Genomic DNA, 16,552 nt, shown 5'->3' with positions numbered 1-16,552 from the left:
TTCACACCACACCAACAATGCTAATGTGTATGTTTCTGTACACATTATATTACCAGATAATACCAGTGTTTCCTTGCACATGCATACTAATAATGTCATAGAGAGAGAGAGAGAGATAAGCTGAACACGTGCAGTTAATACAGATGCGTTGCTTACCTTGCCTGTGGAAGCTGAATCCTGAGGCAGAAAAACTGAAGGCTGCAAGATGGAGGAGACAGTCAGACATGTTGACTGCATCAAAAACACTTTTTCACTTCACTACAACTTAATTAATGTGTGATTATCATCAGAAGTTCAGAAGAAAGTGACTGTGGTGACACCAAGGCAATGCAGTACACTAAAAGTTATTTTAAAAAGCATTGCTTTGAAAGTAAAGTTATGATCTCATTATGTCATTAATAACAAAAATCTAATTTTAATAATGGAACTATTTTGCATGAAATTATTCAGAAAAAAACCCTGAATTTAACATGATAAATTATTTCACATTATGCTACAATTATTTATTATGCTGTCATTTCAAAACAGTTTACTGACTAATTGCATCTATAAACATGTAAATTAAAATATAATTAATTATGGTTAAAATATTGTGCTAGCTGGCCATTCACAGCATGGATAAGAAGTTACTTTCCCATCCTACTTTAAAAAGCATTAGTTTCAGAGCACAAAAGACTTTCAGAAGGACAAAAAAAAAAAAACTTCACTGTTCAACACCCACAATGTGATATAATGGAACCCTATATGTGGAGTATGTAACGAATCCCCAGAGTATTTTAAAGCATTTTTAAAAATTCAACTCAAATTCCACTTCAACTTGAACCAATATATTTTATATGCACTTGGCCCTTTTTGTATAGAGGACTGAAATATTACTCTAACTACAGTTAAACCAGAGAACTTGACCGAATATGAGAGCGGCTCTCAGATGCTCTTAAAGGTAGATACTGATGTGCTTCAATTACGTCATTTCCTCTCACTACTGGCTGGTTTGGGCTCTTAACATCTCAGTAAAGTGGCTTCATTCCACCTTACGCCATCCAACTAATCTACTTTATTTATTAATTAAGGTTTTAATATGGAAATTGGTCACCGTTTGCATTTTTAGTTTTTTAAAAGAACCCTTTGAATTCCTAATGTTATTCGTTACTCTTATTTAATTGAACTATTTAGTGTTTTTGGAGCTATAGAACAGAATTTATTTGTGTATTAATAAACTCGTTTTGGGATTAAGCTGTTCGCGTGGTCTGTTTCTCGAACGTTGGTGAACGAGAGTTAAAAGAATAACATGGTTTAGATCTGATTGTGCTCTGGAAGAATTTGGTGGTCGGCGTCTGCTGATAGAAGTGGAGCAAAGCGGCCCGGGACTGAAGTCCAGCCAAATTTCCGCTGCAGGCTGGAAGCCCGGAGCTCTGATTTCAGAATGGGCCTTTAGCCAGCTGAGAAAATATGCGTGTGGAGAGACGGGGCCATTAATGCCGAAATCCTGCTTTCAACCAAAGATTTAATGGCTCTTTCTGCACGGAACATCACTCACAGTAATGGCCGTCCTAACCGTAACTCAAAACAATGGCAGTGTTTACCATTACACAAAGCCTCGGAGACTGTGAGTTAACTCTGAAAGGGTTATGGAAGCTTCGGCGGCCATAAAGGACAACAGAGATGCCTCACGGAGTGCCGAGTTAAGATCCTTGCATGCTTACTGGTTCCTTTTAGTATTATAAAAAAGTTGCTGTTGTCCTCATGAATCACCTCCGTCTCCCCACACCGCGTTAAAGGAGGACCGACCCGCTCCCCTTGTAACGCAGAAGTCGACCAACCAGGCTCCTTGCTCTGTGTTTATATACTGTAATAAAGCTCCTCCCCCTGTCTGGTTACTCACTGCTTGGCCGGGTGGACCCGGTTTCCCTGGTACGCCATCGTTGCCAGGGATACCCTGTAAGAAGGAACTGAGGTTGAATTGGTTTATCCTGTGGCCACAATCTGGACACCTCCTTCTCCAGCGGGGCAGAGGGAAAGTAGCCAAAGCCCTGGACCCTCTCCTGGTTTGTGTTCCAGCTCGGAGTAGACATTTACATTTTTTCTTGCCTTTCTCTGTCTATTTTTTATTCTCAGCTCTTCTGAGGCTTGGGAAATCAACACAACACCAGGTTAAAGACCACTCAGTGCTCACGGTGAGATCATATAGAAGGAAATTTGCCAGTTTATCAGGGTGATTTAAATGATGATGGGCTTAAATACCATCACAATTCCCATTGTATATTTAAAACATAACTTATAAAGATATCAAATGGACTTGAATTAAATACAGCAACCTCACAGTGAGCTTCTGGATGGTTTTTAAAAAGAAAAAAGCAGCATGATCCCCAACTACTTATTAAATGAATGTATTAAGATTACATTGAATTCATATTTTTGCGCAGTATTTTAACTACACATTAATGCTTTAGATTTACAATCTACATTAAAATTTACATTTACTTTACATTAACTTTTAAAAGCACAGGCATTAACAAAGCACATCCCACGGCACTATCCAAAAATCCGAGAAGCCCCTTTAAAGCGTGGAAATTTAACAGCAATTTTTAATATAGCGCTCTTTTACAAACTACATTACAATTGCATGACATTACATTTACATTACATTACATTTAATTGATGGCAGCTTTAGGTGTTAAACATTATTTGCTAAATTAACATATGTTTTAAATGTAAACATCATTGGTGCATTTAAATATGCTTTAGTTCAAGCCCAGAGTTACCCATGCAGGCCTTCCCGATACAGAAGCCCCACAAAGAGAGCAGGATGGAGGAACAGAGAGAAAAAGCAGAGGTACGCCCTGATGCCATCTGTTTCATACTCACGTGTGGGCCGGGGATTCCTGTAAAGCCTTGGAGCCCTGGGGGACCTGGAGGGCCCGGTGGTCCAGGAGGCCCCTAAGGCACATTAAGCACATGAGTAAAGTAAGAAGACGGTCATTCATTACTCATTAAAAGAGTGACAATCACTCTCAGATTTATTTGTATGTCTCTATTAGTAGAGTGTAGCCCTGAAACCTTATTGTAATTGCTAGTTTTTTGTTTTTGAATAAACTTCTCAAAATGCAGTGATTTAAGCAGCAGAAGGGAGATAAGAGTGAAAAAGGATGTGAGACCTGAGGACCAGACTGCCACCTGTTCTCACCACCTGGGACCCCCTACAAGAAAAGAGTAATCAAATTCAGCACTGTGAATGACATCAGGTCTCATGATTTAAAAGGTTATGTTTAATAGCCCAAATTCTTTGAGTTGTTTATGTGTGAGAGTGTGCTAATGTCCTCCTGATTAACAACAATGAAATAAAGCATTAGCTCACAGGTCCGCCAGTTCCAGGGGACATATTATTCAAACAGTTGCACTCTCCTGGTTCACCCTACGATGCAGAAAAAAAACAAAACAATTTGATTATAGTGAGTTGGACATTTTCTGAGTAAACTGCCATAACTAGTTTAGATTGTTTCCAGGGTGATGCTATGTGGTTGCTAAAGTATTCTAAATGGTTTTTATGTTTTCTTATTGGAACAAATGATTTATTTAAATTAAATATATTCAATCTACGCTAAAAGAGAGCATCACAACTCAGCAAAACTAAGATATAGAACATGTATGAATATGATACAGAATATATTTGTTTCTAATAACCAATATCCATTTTTATTGTTGATTTATTTTTGCTTTTTTACAAACTAAATAACCATTTAGACTTTAACAGAAATTATAAGCATTATATTATTATTAATAAATGAATGCATACTGATTTATTATTAATAATAACAATAACAAATAATAAAATGAACTTGTGATCATTTAAAATATAATAATAATAATAATAATAATGTTTTAATGTAATGACATTTGACAGTTGAGAAGTATAAATATGATAAATAGTTAAAACCAATTAGTATTTGGAATAATTATAGTGATAATTCCCTTATTACAGTACCAAGCAGTATCATTAAGATACTATTATAGTTTTTACTAATATTTTCAATCAGTTTTAATTTTTTTTATTTTCCATTTTAATTTTAGTTAGATATTTTGTGATTTTTTTGTGTGTATTTGTCAATTTAGTAGTTTTTTTTCCATATATGTCTGTATAGTTATTTTAGTACATGCTGTTAAACTAAATTAAAATAAGATTTGAAATTTGATATATATTAATTTATGTTTTAATTTAAGTTTCAGTTTTATTTTTAGTTAACTATAATACCCATGGTCCAAACACACACACACACACACACACACACACACACACACACAAGCATGTTACATTGTGTTGCAACATGGCATGACGTCGAAATTACAAAAGGTTCTGCTGTAGAATTCTATCCTGGCACTCAACAGGAATGACAGAGCACTTCATCACACTTAGGAAGAATATGCATCATTTGATATCAGCTGCCACTTTCCTCTGTGTTTAGACAAATTAGTCAGGGAGACAACAGAGGACATTAAAGAATGAAGCATTTCCAGGGCTTTTCTATCGAGGTCTCTCTTTCTCATCTCCCTCACGCACACTTCCTTTCTCTTTGATACTCGGTGATGTTGTCAGATTACAGATGACAGCTGTTATATTCACCAATTAATAGCCCTGTTTTAGCTCGAGGGCATTTTTTACTTTTTCAGCACTGTCAAACTCTTCTGTCAGACTTATGCGTCTGTTTGTGTCTCCAGGGTGGACACATCACTGTGCGTACAGACGGTCGCTCTAAACATTACTCCTCCTATTCATCGTTCCCTCCACACACACATTGTCACTGCTTTGGGGAACCTAGAAATCGCCTCCCCAGCTCACTGATCCAGACACTTACCTTGTCACCCTTAGGCCCAGTGGCTCCCTGAAAGACAAGGAGAAACACACACACACACAAAGGCTCAGTTAGACAGTATTATTGTGCGTAACTCTCCAGGGCCAGCGAGATGAGTGTGGATCGGGGAGGAGCAGCGACAGGTGACGTGATGCAAGCAGACAATGTGTTGCTGTTAGGGATCCAGGCAGAGTCTCTGCCTTCGCTCCTCAAGCTCTCTGCGACAAAGCCTCAAGTAATTAACATCTGATGTGAGAACAGACAACGCTAACTTTGCTTTTTTAATGAGACGAGCTCTGGCAAGACAACAAACTCTCGCTGCCTTTGTCTCTGCAGTTTATGGAAGTTCGTTTGATGCCGTCTCTAGATGGCAGAGCAATGAACAACGGACAATATGCTTGGGTGAATTTGTTAATGACAGAGCGCATGTCACAATATGGGAATAAGCTAGAGGGGTTGAGCAAAGCATTGCTGGAGAGGACTAAATAAATAAATAAATAAACAAACTTACAGAACTCCCATCCTGACCTGGAATCCCAGGCAATCCTTGTGTACCATCCCTACCCTGTGACACAGAATATATAAATCATTTACAAGTGCAAGACAAAAAATAAAAACACACTGGCTGTGTCTCATTACACTCCCTATTTTGTATTATATGAAATAGTATATTGTGAACATGATTATGAATAACAGCATACTTAATATGAAATATGAACTTTTCTTGCATTATTTTTTATGCAAAAGACATCATGTAAATCCATAATTGCATTCAGGTATTAAATGTAAAGAAGAGAGCAAGAACATAAAAAATGGCTGTCCCTATGACTGGGGACAACTTTTTTGTCCATGTTTTATCTCAAGTTCTTACCGGGGGTCCAATTGGTCCCATTCCCATTGGCCCCTGTGGCCCTGGTGGTCCCATTTCTCCCTTTGGACCCTATTGATATCAAGCAATACATTGGAACAGCAGTGAGGTCAGATCCATTGTGTCTTTTGGACTGAGGAGTACTGTGTTATTGCATTAGTGATCTACCCTTTGTCCCGCTGGTCCAATTGGCCCTGCGGGTCCTTGACGTCCTTCTGGACCCTGTAGGATACACATGACTGTTTTCACACTTGGTTTCTATATTGAAGGGGTTGTTTTATTTATTATTTTGATTTATTATTGTGTATCATACACTACTGTTCAAAAGGGTTAGTAAGATTTTTTTTAATCTTTTTTTTTAAGAAAATAATACTTTTATTCAGCAAGAATGCTATAAATTGATCAAAAGAGACAGTAAAGACATTTATAATGTCTTAAGATTTCTATAACAAATAAATGCTGTTCTTTTGAACTTCCTATTCACCAATGAATCCTGAAAAATTTATCATAATTTCCACAAAAATATTAGGCAGCACAACTGTTTCAACATTGATAACAATAAGAAATGCTTCTTAAGCATCAAATCAGCATATTAGGATGACTTCTGAAGGATCATGTGACACTGAAGACTGGAGTAATGATGCTGAAAATTCAGCTTTGCCATCATAGGGATACATTACATTTTAATATTACACAACATAACTGTTTTACTGTAGTTTTAATCAAATACATGCAGCCTTGGTAAGCATAAGAGACTTCAAAAACATTTTAAAAACTGTACCAACCTCAACTTGTGAACAGTAGAGTATGTATCAAATAACAGTAGACAAGTAAAAATACAGACAATTCAAAGAGAACAACATCTGCAAATCTGCACACTCAGAAGGCCAAATCCAGGTGTGAACACCCAAGAATACAATACTTTTGTGCACTTACAGCAGCTCCGGGAAAACCTCTAGGTCCCTGCTCACCCTGAGTGAGAACATCAAAACATTACAAAGAGCTGGTGCATTTAAGGGATCATTTAAATGCAACTGAGACCCGCACATTTCTCTAAAAATAGTATAAATGAAAACAGATTTTCTGAGGAATTACAATAGCTGTTCATTCACCTGCAGTCCTGGAAGGCCAATACCTGAAGGACCAGCATTGCCCTAATAATAAATAAACATAACCATCACTCCACAGTCAATCTTATCACTCTCGCACACAGTTGTGACTGATGCATGCACATGTGTGTGTATAACTTTACCTGACTGCCTTTGAGCCCTGGAGGTCCCTTGATACCAGGTGGGCCTGGCCGACCCTATAGAATAAAGATAATATGGTATTATGTGCCCATTTTACACAAGCAGTTACATTTTATTAACTCACAAATGCATCCAAAATATAACATGAATATTTAATTGATATTTCATATTGTTAGCCATTTGATCAATGCATTGATCCATATCCATATCAATGTATCCTTATAACCCTATTAATCACACTTATTTGCTAAATGGCATCTTAACTAAGTACTATCAATATTATCATAGAAGTTATGTTAGTTTTATTTTCATTATATCAACTGCTAAGCCAAAATCACAAGTTCAATTGCTTAGAAAAGTGAACCTCTCCTCAACAAGCTGCATGATTTGAAGTATCAGTCATATATGTAACACAAATTGTGTGCTCCTAAGTTGAATATTTGGAGTTAGGACTTGGTTTGTGCAATAGTCATATAAAACTACTTGAAGAGTAGTTTTATATGAAAGAGTATCACTAATTTATTGAGAAAGCATGCATTTTTACAGAAAAACTCGTACCTGTTTGCCTTCTCGGCCCTCGCCTGGCAAACCTGGCTCTCCTCTCTCTCCCTTGGGTCCTGGTAAGCCAACAACATTGCCATTTCCTTCAGAGAGTGAGGGGCAACTGTCACACGCATCTCCCTGGCGATGTAGACACAGATGCAATAAGAAAAGACAGAAAGCTTTCAAATTGCAAGTGAGCTGGAATCTAGATGGTCAACCATGCTTATCTGGTATTTTTTTGCCAGCAAATTTAAACGCAGTCATATAAAAGGTAATCTATTATATCAACATGATGAATGATTGTTAAAATATCCCATGATGGTGCATAATTTACTGCAATGTAATTAATATGTGACCGCATGATCAATGTTGCGTGACAGTGACCTTTTCTCCTTTTAGTCCATTAAGGCCCTTCCTGCCTGGTTCTCCTTGAGGTCCTTGGGGTCCAGGTACCCCATCCACACCTGGGTCTCCTTGTAAACCCTGATCACCCTACAAACATAAAAATCATATTTAATGCCTAGAAAAATCCCTATTGCAGAGTTAAAAAATTAACTTACTTTCTCTCCTTGAAGACCTTGAAGACCTGGTGGCCCCTGTTGAGACATCCATTTTGAAAACAAGGTCAGTGTGTTTTGGGCTTCTCAAATTAACAATTTATAGACTGATACACTAGAAGCAACACACCACCCTTGCCTCCTATTATATAAAGCGATCATAAAATAGTCAGGCTTACCTGTTTGCCCTCTACTTCTTCTCCTGGTGGGCCTGGAGGTCCTGGAAGGCCACGTTCCCCTGTGACCTTTATCGTAGATGGGCCACTTCCCACCTCAGAGGTTGTGCCTTGGCACACGCCACACGAGTCTCCCTTAAATACAAGGCACATTAAGCACATCCATACACTTTTAATGAAGGAGAGAAAAGCACGGTGTGAAAACATTCACTTACCTTTTCACCTTTTGGACCAGTTGTCCCTATACCGGGTTGGCCAGGATTACCCTGTAAAAAAATGACATCACTAGTGAAAATGCATCCATCCATCCATCCATCCATCCATCCATCTATCTTTTTTTTTTTTACCAGTGTAACAATTTGAGTGATAAGCTGAACTGAAAAAATTAACATGAATTTTATATGGTTTGTCACACTTGTGCTTTAATGACAGCAGGATTCAAACTGCATGAATTCATAAAAAAAAGTTCAGAATTTGGGGTCTGTAAGATTTTGTCATGTTTTTGAAGTCTCTTATGCACTTATGCTAATCAAGGTGGTGACAAATACAGTAAAAACAGTAATGTTGTGAAATATTATAATTTGAAATAATTTTTTCTATTTGAAAAAATTTAATTTTTTTAAATTAAAAAAATTAAATTCAATTTATTCCTGTGATGACAAATCTGAATTTTCAGCAGCCATTACTCCAGTCTTTAGTCACCTAATCCTTCAGAAACCTGACAGTTTCCTGGCAGTTTACACTAAATTCAGCTAGACAGTCTTATTATTATTATTATTATTATATTTGCCTCTCCAACTGTGGTATTTGTGTGTCTCCTGGTGCTGTGAGGTTGCAATCAAAACACTTTACAATCAGTGCAGAATAACAAAGTCTGAGTTGAGCTTAATCACCTTCTCTCCATTATTTCCACTTGACCCTTTTGGACCAGGTTTGCCCTAAAAAACATCAGCATCTGCACATTAATCTAATGCTGAGGTCAGTCATAAATCACAGATGCAAGTTAAAAACACAAAGAATATACAATAATAATAAAAAAAATGGTTACTTACAGTTTTCCCCTCATTTCCTTTGCTGCCTGCATTACCCTATAACCAGAAAATGTTACATATGAATGTACAACGTATAACAAAAAACTACTGTCTACACCTTATTGTTTCCCAAAATGACAATACTATTTTATAATGTGATAAAGATTGCTTCAATTTGATAATTACCACACACACATTACAGACATGCACAGTGGCAACAAAAATTATTTGGACACATAAGCCACACTTAAGCATTTCAATGCACTGGGAAAAAAAATGGCATTGAAAAAAATGCACTCTTAACTTTTCTCAGAACAAACTTTTAGCAATTACTTTTAACCATCTGGTCCCAAGGTCATTTTTAATGGATGTATGAAGTCAGTTTCTCTCCACACAGGTGCCCTAGAGAGCAACTACAGGTGTAGTTCATCACATTAAGCACAGAGGTGTTCCACTAAATCTGACAACCGACTTATTTTTGTGAAATTCTTTGTTTCAATTACCTTAAATAATGACATCCATACATTTAAGGGTCCAAATAATTTTCAGGGTCACAGCACATGCATATGTACCTGTTTATAATGGTGTATAACATTAAAACCATTTGAAAATGTAGAAATTCATCATCCTAGTGAATACATTTCCATTAGGTTTACCTTTTCCCCTTTTAGTCCAGCAAAGCCACTTGGACCTGGTTCTCCCTGTGCATGAAAATCAAGTAAAAAGAAAGAAAAGAAAAGCAGAGAATATCAGTGCATATTCTCTTGTTTAACAGACATGAAATAAAAGCCTTGGCTGCTTAATTCCCCAATCTGTCATTAGAATCATTTTTAAAAGCATTTGTGCCTGAGGCTTATATCTGAGCCGAATGTGTGGAGTTATATAGATCAGGGATGTCTGCGGTTATGCATGAGCCAATATATGCATCCCTGCACATTCATACACAACCACTGAAGTTGATATCAAAAACGGTTTGCATTGTAATTTACTGCACTTCAGGACTTGTGGGAGAAAGTGATGCAGAAGTTTTTAAATGCTGTGTGCTGGATATCAATGAGCAACCACTCCATCACATTCACCTGCTCTCCTTTCTGCCCAACACCTGGATCTCCCCTCTCTCCCTTTTGAGCCCGATTCAAAATGCCCGCTGGAATATCTCCAATAGTAGGGCAGCCAGAACATGGTTCACCCTAAGAGAACAAAGATGGCAAGATTTCGCAACTTAATTTTGCTTCAGAACTTCTCCCAGTGTCAAGCAATTCACAAACAGTGTACAGATTCTTCATCTTTCTTGCCAACGCTTGGAAGACTCACCTTTACGCCTTTGGCCCCATCTGCTCCTGGCTCTCCCTGTGAAAAAATCACAATGCGCAAGACAGTTTGTAAAAATGGCACAAACTCTGGATGACATTTTCAGTGACTCAGCACTCTTGAATTAAAAAAAAAAAAAAAATGCAGGCGGTAGTTTAGCCTGGAATACACCGCAATGTGCTGTAGTTGTCACAACACTGACTTTTAAGAAAAAGCTCTGCAAAGGAAGCAGCTATTAACATTAAATTGAAAGCCTATTCCATTGTGTCTGTGTATATGTGTGGTCATATTGTGTATTTTGGATTGGTTAATGGTTTCCCAGATACAGACTAAAAATAGGGCAAATAAAAAAATAAACTTCATAGTTACTTTCCAGTGTCTTGTCCAAAATAAGTTAAAAACGGTCCATGGTTTTTATTTATTTTTACATTTAGCTTTTTATCATATTAAGTATTGCTTGATTTAAAAAAAATAAATAAAAAAAATGCAAACATTGTTGCATCATATTGTAAACGCAAAACTCTCCTCTTTCCAAAAACAAAACAAACTGAAAACTAAGTGGCAAAAATGGGTCATTACAGTAGTTTGTGATGTAACAAAGATGAATGCATGAACACATTACACCCACATGCCCATCTCAATGACAGATATTCAGTGTCCTGGCCTGGCCAGTAATAAAATAATGAGGAGGAAGTTGGATACATACTAATAGTCTGTAGTGTTGTTTCTAATTTCTCATGCAAAGAGGGGTATTTACACTTAAGTCTGAAATGTACAGTAGCAAAAACAGGCCAATTCATTCTAAGGGTCAGAGAAAGGGTGGAAAATGGTAATGTAAGCTAAATTATGACTACTTTTAGTGCAAGGAATCCTGATTAACATTATAAGTGGACCTCAGAGGAATGAAATAAGATGATAAAAAGAACTACACACACATTTTAAAATCTGAGGAAAAAAATTGAAGAAAATGTGAATGAAATTTATGGAAAAGCCGCCCTCATGATGTTAAAGTAGTTTATTTTTTCATCCAGCAGATATATTGACTGGTAAATTCCCAGTTTATTAGCCATTTCATTCATTGTATTTTTATAATATCCCACCTTGTGCTATGTTGTATTGTAGATATTAATATTTTTACATATGTGTGTGTTTGTGTGCTTCTATGCAGTAAGAAACAGTAAGTAAACAGCAAAAACTTACCTTATGTCCTGCTTTGCCATCCAGTCCAGTAGGGCCCTATGTAAATAGAGGCATACAAGTATCAGCATCAGTCTCCCTAATCATGACACTAATATCATCCTAGCTGACCGCAACTTCTCCACTGTAAATATCCCGCATTTGCGCCCTGTCACTTTCTGCATCCCACACTCTCACTCTCTGTCCTACAACTAGGTATGAGGAATAGATTGTGATGGTATTGGAAATCATTACAGAGAAATGCAAACAAGCGGTTTATGGTATGCTGGACAGAATCCTTTTTTTGTCCGAATTTTTCCGGAAAAATTGAAAGGCCTTTACCGTAGCCATTGAGTAAAATGAAATCTGACACAGAAAGTGGTCTAAACTTTGAGGGGGGGAAGGCTGATGGATTTCATGGATGATAGGAGAGACCTGAATGTTCCTGAAGCTATAATGAAGCACGATAGAAGATCTGTTCTCCCTGTGAGAGGGTAGTGGAATGGCGACAGCATTTCTTATTCAACACAACAACAGCAGGCGAAAAAGACCTCGCTGATTGTTGCCTTATTTCATTGAGCTTGGCAAACACAAATATGGCGGGCCAACTGAGGTGAACAGCATTGTCTGCTGGATATTTTGCAATGATAAAGTGTCTACCAGGCACAGATTTGAGTATTGGAAGATAAAAGCAGTTTCAGGATGCTACACAGAGACATTTAATCAAACATGCTGAACTGTTTTTAGCTTTTTGTGATAAACAAGCGGTTTGTGGAGTTGGTTTTGAGAATGAACTCACAGGTGGACCCTGTTCTCCTTTGCCTGGGGCCCCTGGTTCTCCTTTAGGCCCCTGCTTGCTCTGAAAGGCCACAGTGTTGCCAGTGGAGTCAAAAGACACCACTGGACATGGTTCACATGGATCTCCCTCAAGACAAAAAAAAAAGCATACTAAATGGATTGTTCTTCTAAAATTGAAAACTGGTTAAAAACTAGGACTCGACTCGGACCCAAACCTATTGTATATAAATAATATGAATTAACTTAATAATAAAATTACATTCATATTATGGTGAAAGTCATTTGGGTTTGGAACAACATGAGATAAAGTAAATAATGAAACTGCCCCCTTAAAAATAAAATAATTAAAGCAATAAGAAGAATATGCACTGTGACTTTCTGTGAATTCTGAGCAGACTCATAACAAGCAACAGTAATTTCCATGCAGAATCTGAAATTCAGACTGCTTAGACTTACCTTCTCGCCTTTAGGTCCCCAAGGACCTCTCGGACCCTGTCAGCAACACAAACCATCAAGTCATTGGGTATGCATGAAGATTAGAAGCGCAGAAGCTCATTGAGTTGCAAATGCAATGTGCTGATAGCTCCATTGGTAATAAAACTAATCATGGTGCTGATGATAGTAAACACATTTTGTCCCTTACAGTGACAGAACAATCAGGAGAGTGATAGACAATCAGGATAATTAGCATCTTCTGTCTTAGCAATTCAGCACACATCATCGTTTCACATTGACATCCCTCTATAGGTCAAAATGAGAAAAAAAAATGCACTTACAGGTTCTCCAGGCTTTCCGTCTTCACCATGTATCCCAGAATCCCCCTAGAAATGGAGAGAATGTTTTACTATTATTAGATATAACATTGCAAGGAACACACAAAAAGCTAATGGTACATTTTCATTAAAACACATTTAACATCCTCTTCACTTTGTGGTCATAGCAGGAAAACATATACTAGTAAACATACTTTTTCTCCTTTAGATTCTGGAGTTCCACCAGGGGGCCCCTGTGAGACAAAAACAACTGTTTAGGAAGTAAAAAAGAGACAAAATAGAACACTAGCATACTGAAAACTGTATAATGCCCAGTATACACTGTGCACTTTTTTGTATGTTAAACAGTGCACAATATGCAACAATAGATGCTTTAACACCATTAGAATACAAAATGTACAGTATGTCACATGACATCAAATTGTATGTTAATTATTAATTTATATTATACACACTACTGTTCAAAAGGTTGGGGTCGGTGAGATTTTTTTAATGCGTCTTATGCTCACCAAAGCTGCAATTAGTTGATCAAAAACAGTAAAAACTGTAATATTGTGAAACACTGTTAGAATTTAAAAGAACTGTTTTCTATTTCAGTTTTATGTAAAATGTAAATGTATGTAAAATATAACTTATTCCAGTGATGCAATGCTGAATTTTCAGCATCATTACTCCAGTCGTCAGTGTCAAATGATCCTTCACAAATCATTCTAATATGCTGATTTATTATTACATTTCTTGTTATTACTTTTATTGAAAACAGTTGTGCTCTTTGATATTCTTGTGGAAACTGTGATACATTTTTCATGATTTTTTTTGATGAATGGAAAGTAAAAAAAATAGAACTTATTTAAAATATAAATATTTTGTAACATTATAAATGTTACACTGTCAATTTAATGCATATTTGCTGAATAAACATGAATTAAAACCTTTGAACACTAGTGTACACCTCAAATTACCTCAAAATCTCAAATATTTTTTATTGATTTTTATTTTTATTGGGCTTTTTATTAAGCTATTGTATTTTTAATGTGATGGCTTTTTTAAATTTGATCACTGGAAATTAAAGGTCCAGTCAGTTTTTCTGCTGAATACCAAATATGCTAGCAAATGTGTTAGGTCTACACATACAGTACATGCTACAGGAATAGTGGTATACAGTACATACATACTGTAGAAATGTTACTGTAGTATGCAGAGTAGTATACTATACTTAATATAGCCTGATTATACTATAACAATCTAATTATTTTAGATTAAGAAAATACTTATTTTCCTAAACTGATAGAACAAAGCTGAAAAGTTGGTCCAAATGCACTGATTGACAATAACAGAAAAAAAAAAAAAAAACAGTTACAATTTTTCTCTGAAAAACTTGGCAGTTGCAGCTCCTATTTTTTGCAACACTGTTTTTGGAGGTCGACTCTATTTTCTATCCAGTAAACTCAAAGACAATACACTAGAGAATACATCCAAAACTTAATAACGTTAAAATGTATTAAAACCTCAAATTGGAATCTTAAAAACTGTCTAGAAAGAATGCATTTAAATAATGAATCTTCCTACTGGTGGTCCTGGTTTTCCAACTCCAGGTGGTCCAGGAGGTCCTGGGCGGCCTGATTCTCCTGCAAGCCCCTCTGGACCAACTACACCAGGAACACCCTGTGAATTAATCAACGCTGAGAAACACTTGCTGTGCATAACAAGCACTAAAGATAATGGCACCACAAAACTAGTTCATTTATAGTATCCCAGAAAACCGTTAAAAATCCTCAAGAGGATCAGTCCGTTTTACCTTTTGTCCTTTAGGGCCCACCACACAAATAGGATTAGCTCGACCCTATGACAGCCAAGACCAATAAAAGATCATTAGCTTGAGTTCATCTCAAACGCTGGCATTAGCAGTATCACACTGCTTATATAACAACCCTCCAACAGGAATCAAACAAATCAGTTCACCGATGACTGGAGGCTTAGATAGATAAACAGTTTAAAAGCAAATTCCAAATATGCATTAGTCGGCTCGGCCATATTCGCCATCCCCTTAGTATGCTTTGTATACGGAATAGAAAAGATTAAGCGTAATGCGACCCGACTATCCATTTAAAAGAATCAACGAGGCTCCATTGATTTGTGGCTCTTTGTTGGCTTATGTAATCTATGCAGCATTAAGAAGATTTAACACCCAAACAGATATCTAATGAGAAGAAAAGACAGCACTGAGTATATGGGTAAGAGTCTAATGAATAATGCTTTTCACAGTAGAGTGCTGTGAATATATGGAGCCACTTTAAACAATATAAAAGGAAAGAGACTCTTGCATCCTTTCAAAATTAAAATATGTGCACAGAGACATATTATGCATGCTATACAATTGCTTTTTGAGAACACTCCTGCAGCGAGACAATGAAATATATCAACACGTCTGAAGGAGACTCAAGAGGGCACTGGTATATATAATGTACATAAAGTATGAGCATCTTTGACTTTCACATCAAATGCTAGTCGCTTACATCTTTGCCTGGATTTCCGGGCAAACCTGTGGCTCCGACTTCTCCTTTCTGTCCTTTGTCACCCTGAGAATGTGTATGAGAGTGACAGACAGGCAGACAGACAGAAATGGAGATAAGTAAGCGGAAAGCTGTAATGCACTCATTAACAGTCATACCGTCTTCCTTTACCTTCACTCCTATAGCTTCTCCCCAGTTGGCAGCCAGACCCTGAAACGTAAGAGAATGAGAAATGGGTGAATCAATAGCCAGAAATAGTATCAAGATATCCCCTCTGCTTCAGTGAAGCCTGTTGAACAAAAATTCGATCGCAAACCTCTCTCTAAGACAAGGGTGGCGCACACACTTACCGACTCTCCCTTCGCTCCTTTCTCCCCTTTAGCACCTTCTAAGCACTAAAACACACAGATACAGCATGACACCAAAGTAACTAATTCACATTCAGTGGAGGCCAAAAATATGAGATGGAAATAATACTAAAATAAGACATGCAACTTTCACTCAAACTGTCATGTGGATAATATAATCTGATATTATTACTTGATATTCTATATAAGATTAAATATTATATATACTGTAGTTATTATATAAATATTTTAGTCATATATTAGTCATATATTATTATTAATAATAAAGTGATAGTACAAAAAATTAACTAAACATTTTCAAAGAAAAAAAAAAAAAAAAGTTTATTTTAAAGAGGACAGTT

At 36.7% G+C, this 16,552-nt stretch overlaps 1 protein-coding gene and 1 long non-coding RNA gene across 5 annotated transcripts in view; both read right to left on the bottom strand.

Annotated features, from left to right (window-relative positions):
* The window catches only part of LOC107670015 (uncharacterized), a 718,471-nt gene that overhangs the window by 281,016 nt on the left and 420,903 nt on the right, over positions 1 to 16,552 (bottom strand). The window lies entirely within an intron of this gene.
* LOC107669973 (collagen alpha-1(XVI) chain-like) overlaps positions 1 to 16,552 on the bottom strand; it is a 64,820-nt gene that overhangs the window by 16,654 nt on the left and 31,614 nt on the right. For 2 of the 4 annotated variants that reach the window (XM_016462410.1, XM_016462417.1), the window contains 32 exons: positions 16,194 to 16,238; positions 16,015 to 16,053; positions 15,847 to 15,909; positions 15,129 to 15,173; positions 14,900 to 14,995; positions 13,525 to 13,563; positions 13,334 to 13,378; positions 13,014 to 13,049; positions 12,559 to 12,684; positions 11,784 to 11,819; positions 10,587 to 10,622; positions 10,352 to 10,462; positions 9,929 to 9,973; positions 9,294 to 9,329; positions 9,135 to 9,179; positions 8,457 to 8,507; positions 8,245 to 8,376; positions 8,069 to 8,104; positions 7,893 to 8,000; positions 7,524 to 7,646; positions 6,968 to 7,021; positions 6,828 to 6,869; positions 6,652 to 6,687; positions 5,884 to 5,937; positions 5,719 to 5,787; positions 5,359 to 5,412; positions 4,851 to 4,877; positions 3,356 to 3,412; positions 3,156 to 3,197; positions 2,866 to 2,937; positions 1,883 to 1,936; positions 157 to 198 (listed from right to left, as the gene is read on the bottom strand). In XM_016462410.1, coding sequence (XP_016317896.1) covers positions 157 to 198; positions 1,883 to 1,936; positions 2,866 to 2,937; positions 3,156 to 3,197; positions 3,356 to 3,412; positions 4,851 to 4,877; positions 5,359 to 5,412; positions 5,719 to 5,787; positions 5,884 to 5,937; positions 6,652 to 6,687; positions 6,828 to 6,869; positions 6,968 to 7,021; positions 7,524 to 7,646; positions 7,893 to 8,000; positions 8,069 to 8,104; positions 8,245 to 8,376; positions 8,457 to 8,507; positions 9,135 to 9,179; positions 9,294 to 9,329; positions 9,929 to 9,973; positions 10,352 to 10,462; positions 10,587 to 10,622; positions 11,784 to 11,819; positions 12,559 to 12,684; positions 13,014 to 13,049; positions 13,334 to 13,378; positions 13,525 to 13,563; positions 14,900 to 14,995; positions 15,129 to 15,173; positions 15,847 to 15,909; positions 16,015 to 16,053; positions 16,194 to 16,238 — 1,896 coding nt within the window. The remainder of the gene's footprint in view (positions 1 to 156; positions 199 to 1,882; positions 1,937 to 2,865; positions 2,938 to 3,155; positions 3,198 to 3,355; positions 3,413 to 4,850; positions 4,878 to 5,358; positions 5,413 to 5,718; positions 5,788 to 5,883; positions 5,938 to 6,651; positions 6,688 to 6,827; positions 6,870 to 6,967; positions 7,022 to 7,523; positions 7,647 to 7,892; positions 8,001 to 8,068; positions 8,105 to 8,244; positions 8,377 to 8,456; positions 8,508 to 9,134; positions 9,180 to 9,293; positions 9,330 to 9,928; positions 9,974 to 10,351; positions 10,463 to 10,586; positions 10,623 to 11,783; positions 11,820 to 12,558; positions 12,685 to 13,013; positions 13,050 to 13,333; positions 13,379 to 13,524; positions 13,564 to 14,899; positions 14,996 to 15,128; positions 15,174 to 15,846; positions 15,910 to 16,014; positions 16,054 to 16,193; positions 16,239 to 16,552) is intronic. The other 2 variants (XM_016462424.1, XM_016462435.1) reach the window with 2 other exon arrangements.

This window comes from Sinocyclocheilus anshuiensis, unplaced genomic scaffold (assembly GCF_001515605.1).
Source record: "Sinocyclocheilus anshuiensis isolate Anshui unplaced genomic scaffold, SAMN03320099.WGS_v1.1 scaffold253, whole genome shotgun sequence".
NCBI classification, from domain to species: Eukaryota; Metazoa; Chordata; class Actinopteri; order Cypriniformes; family Cyprinidae; genus Sinocyclocheilus; species Sinocyclocheilus anshuiensis.
Note: the sequence above shows the minus strand (reverse complement) of the source record. Positions and strands in the feature narration are given on the sequence as shown.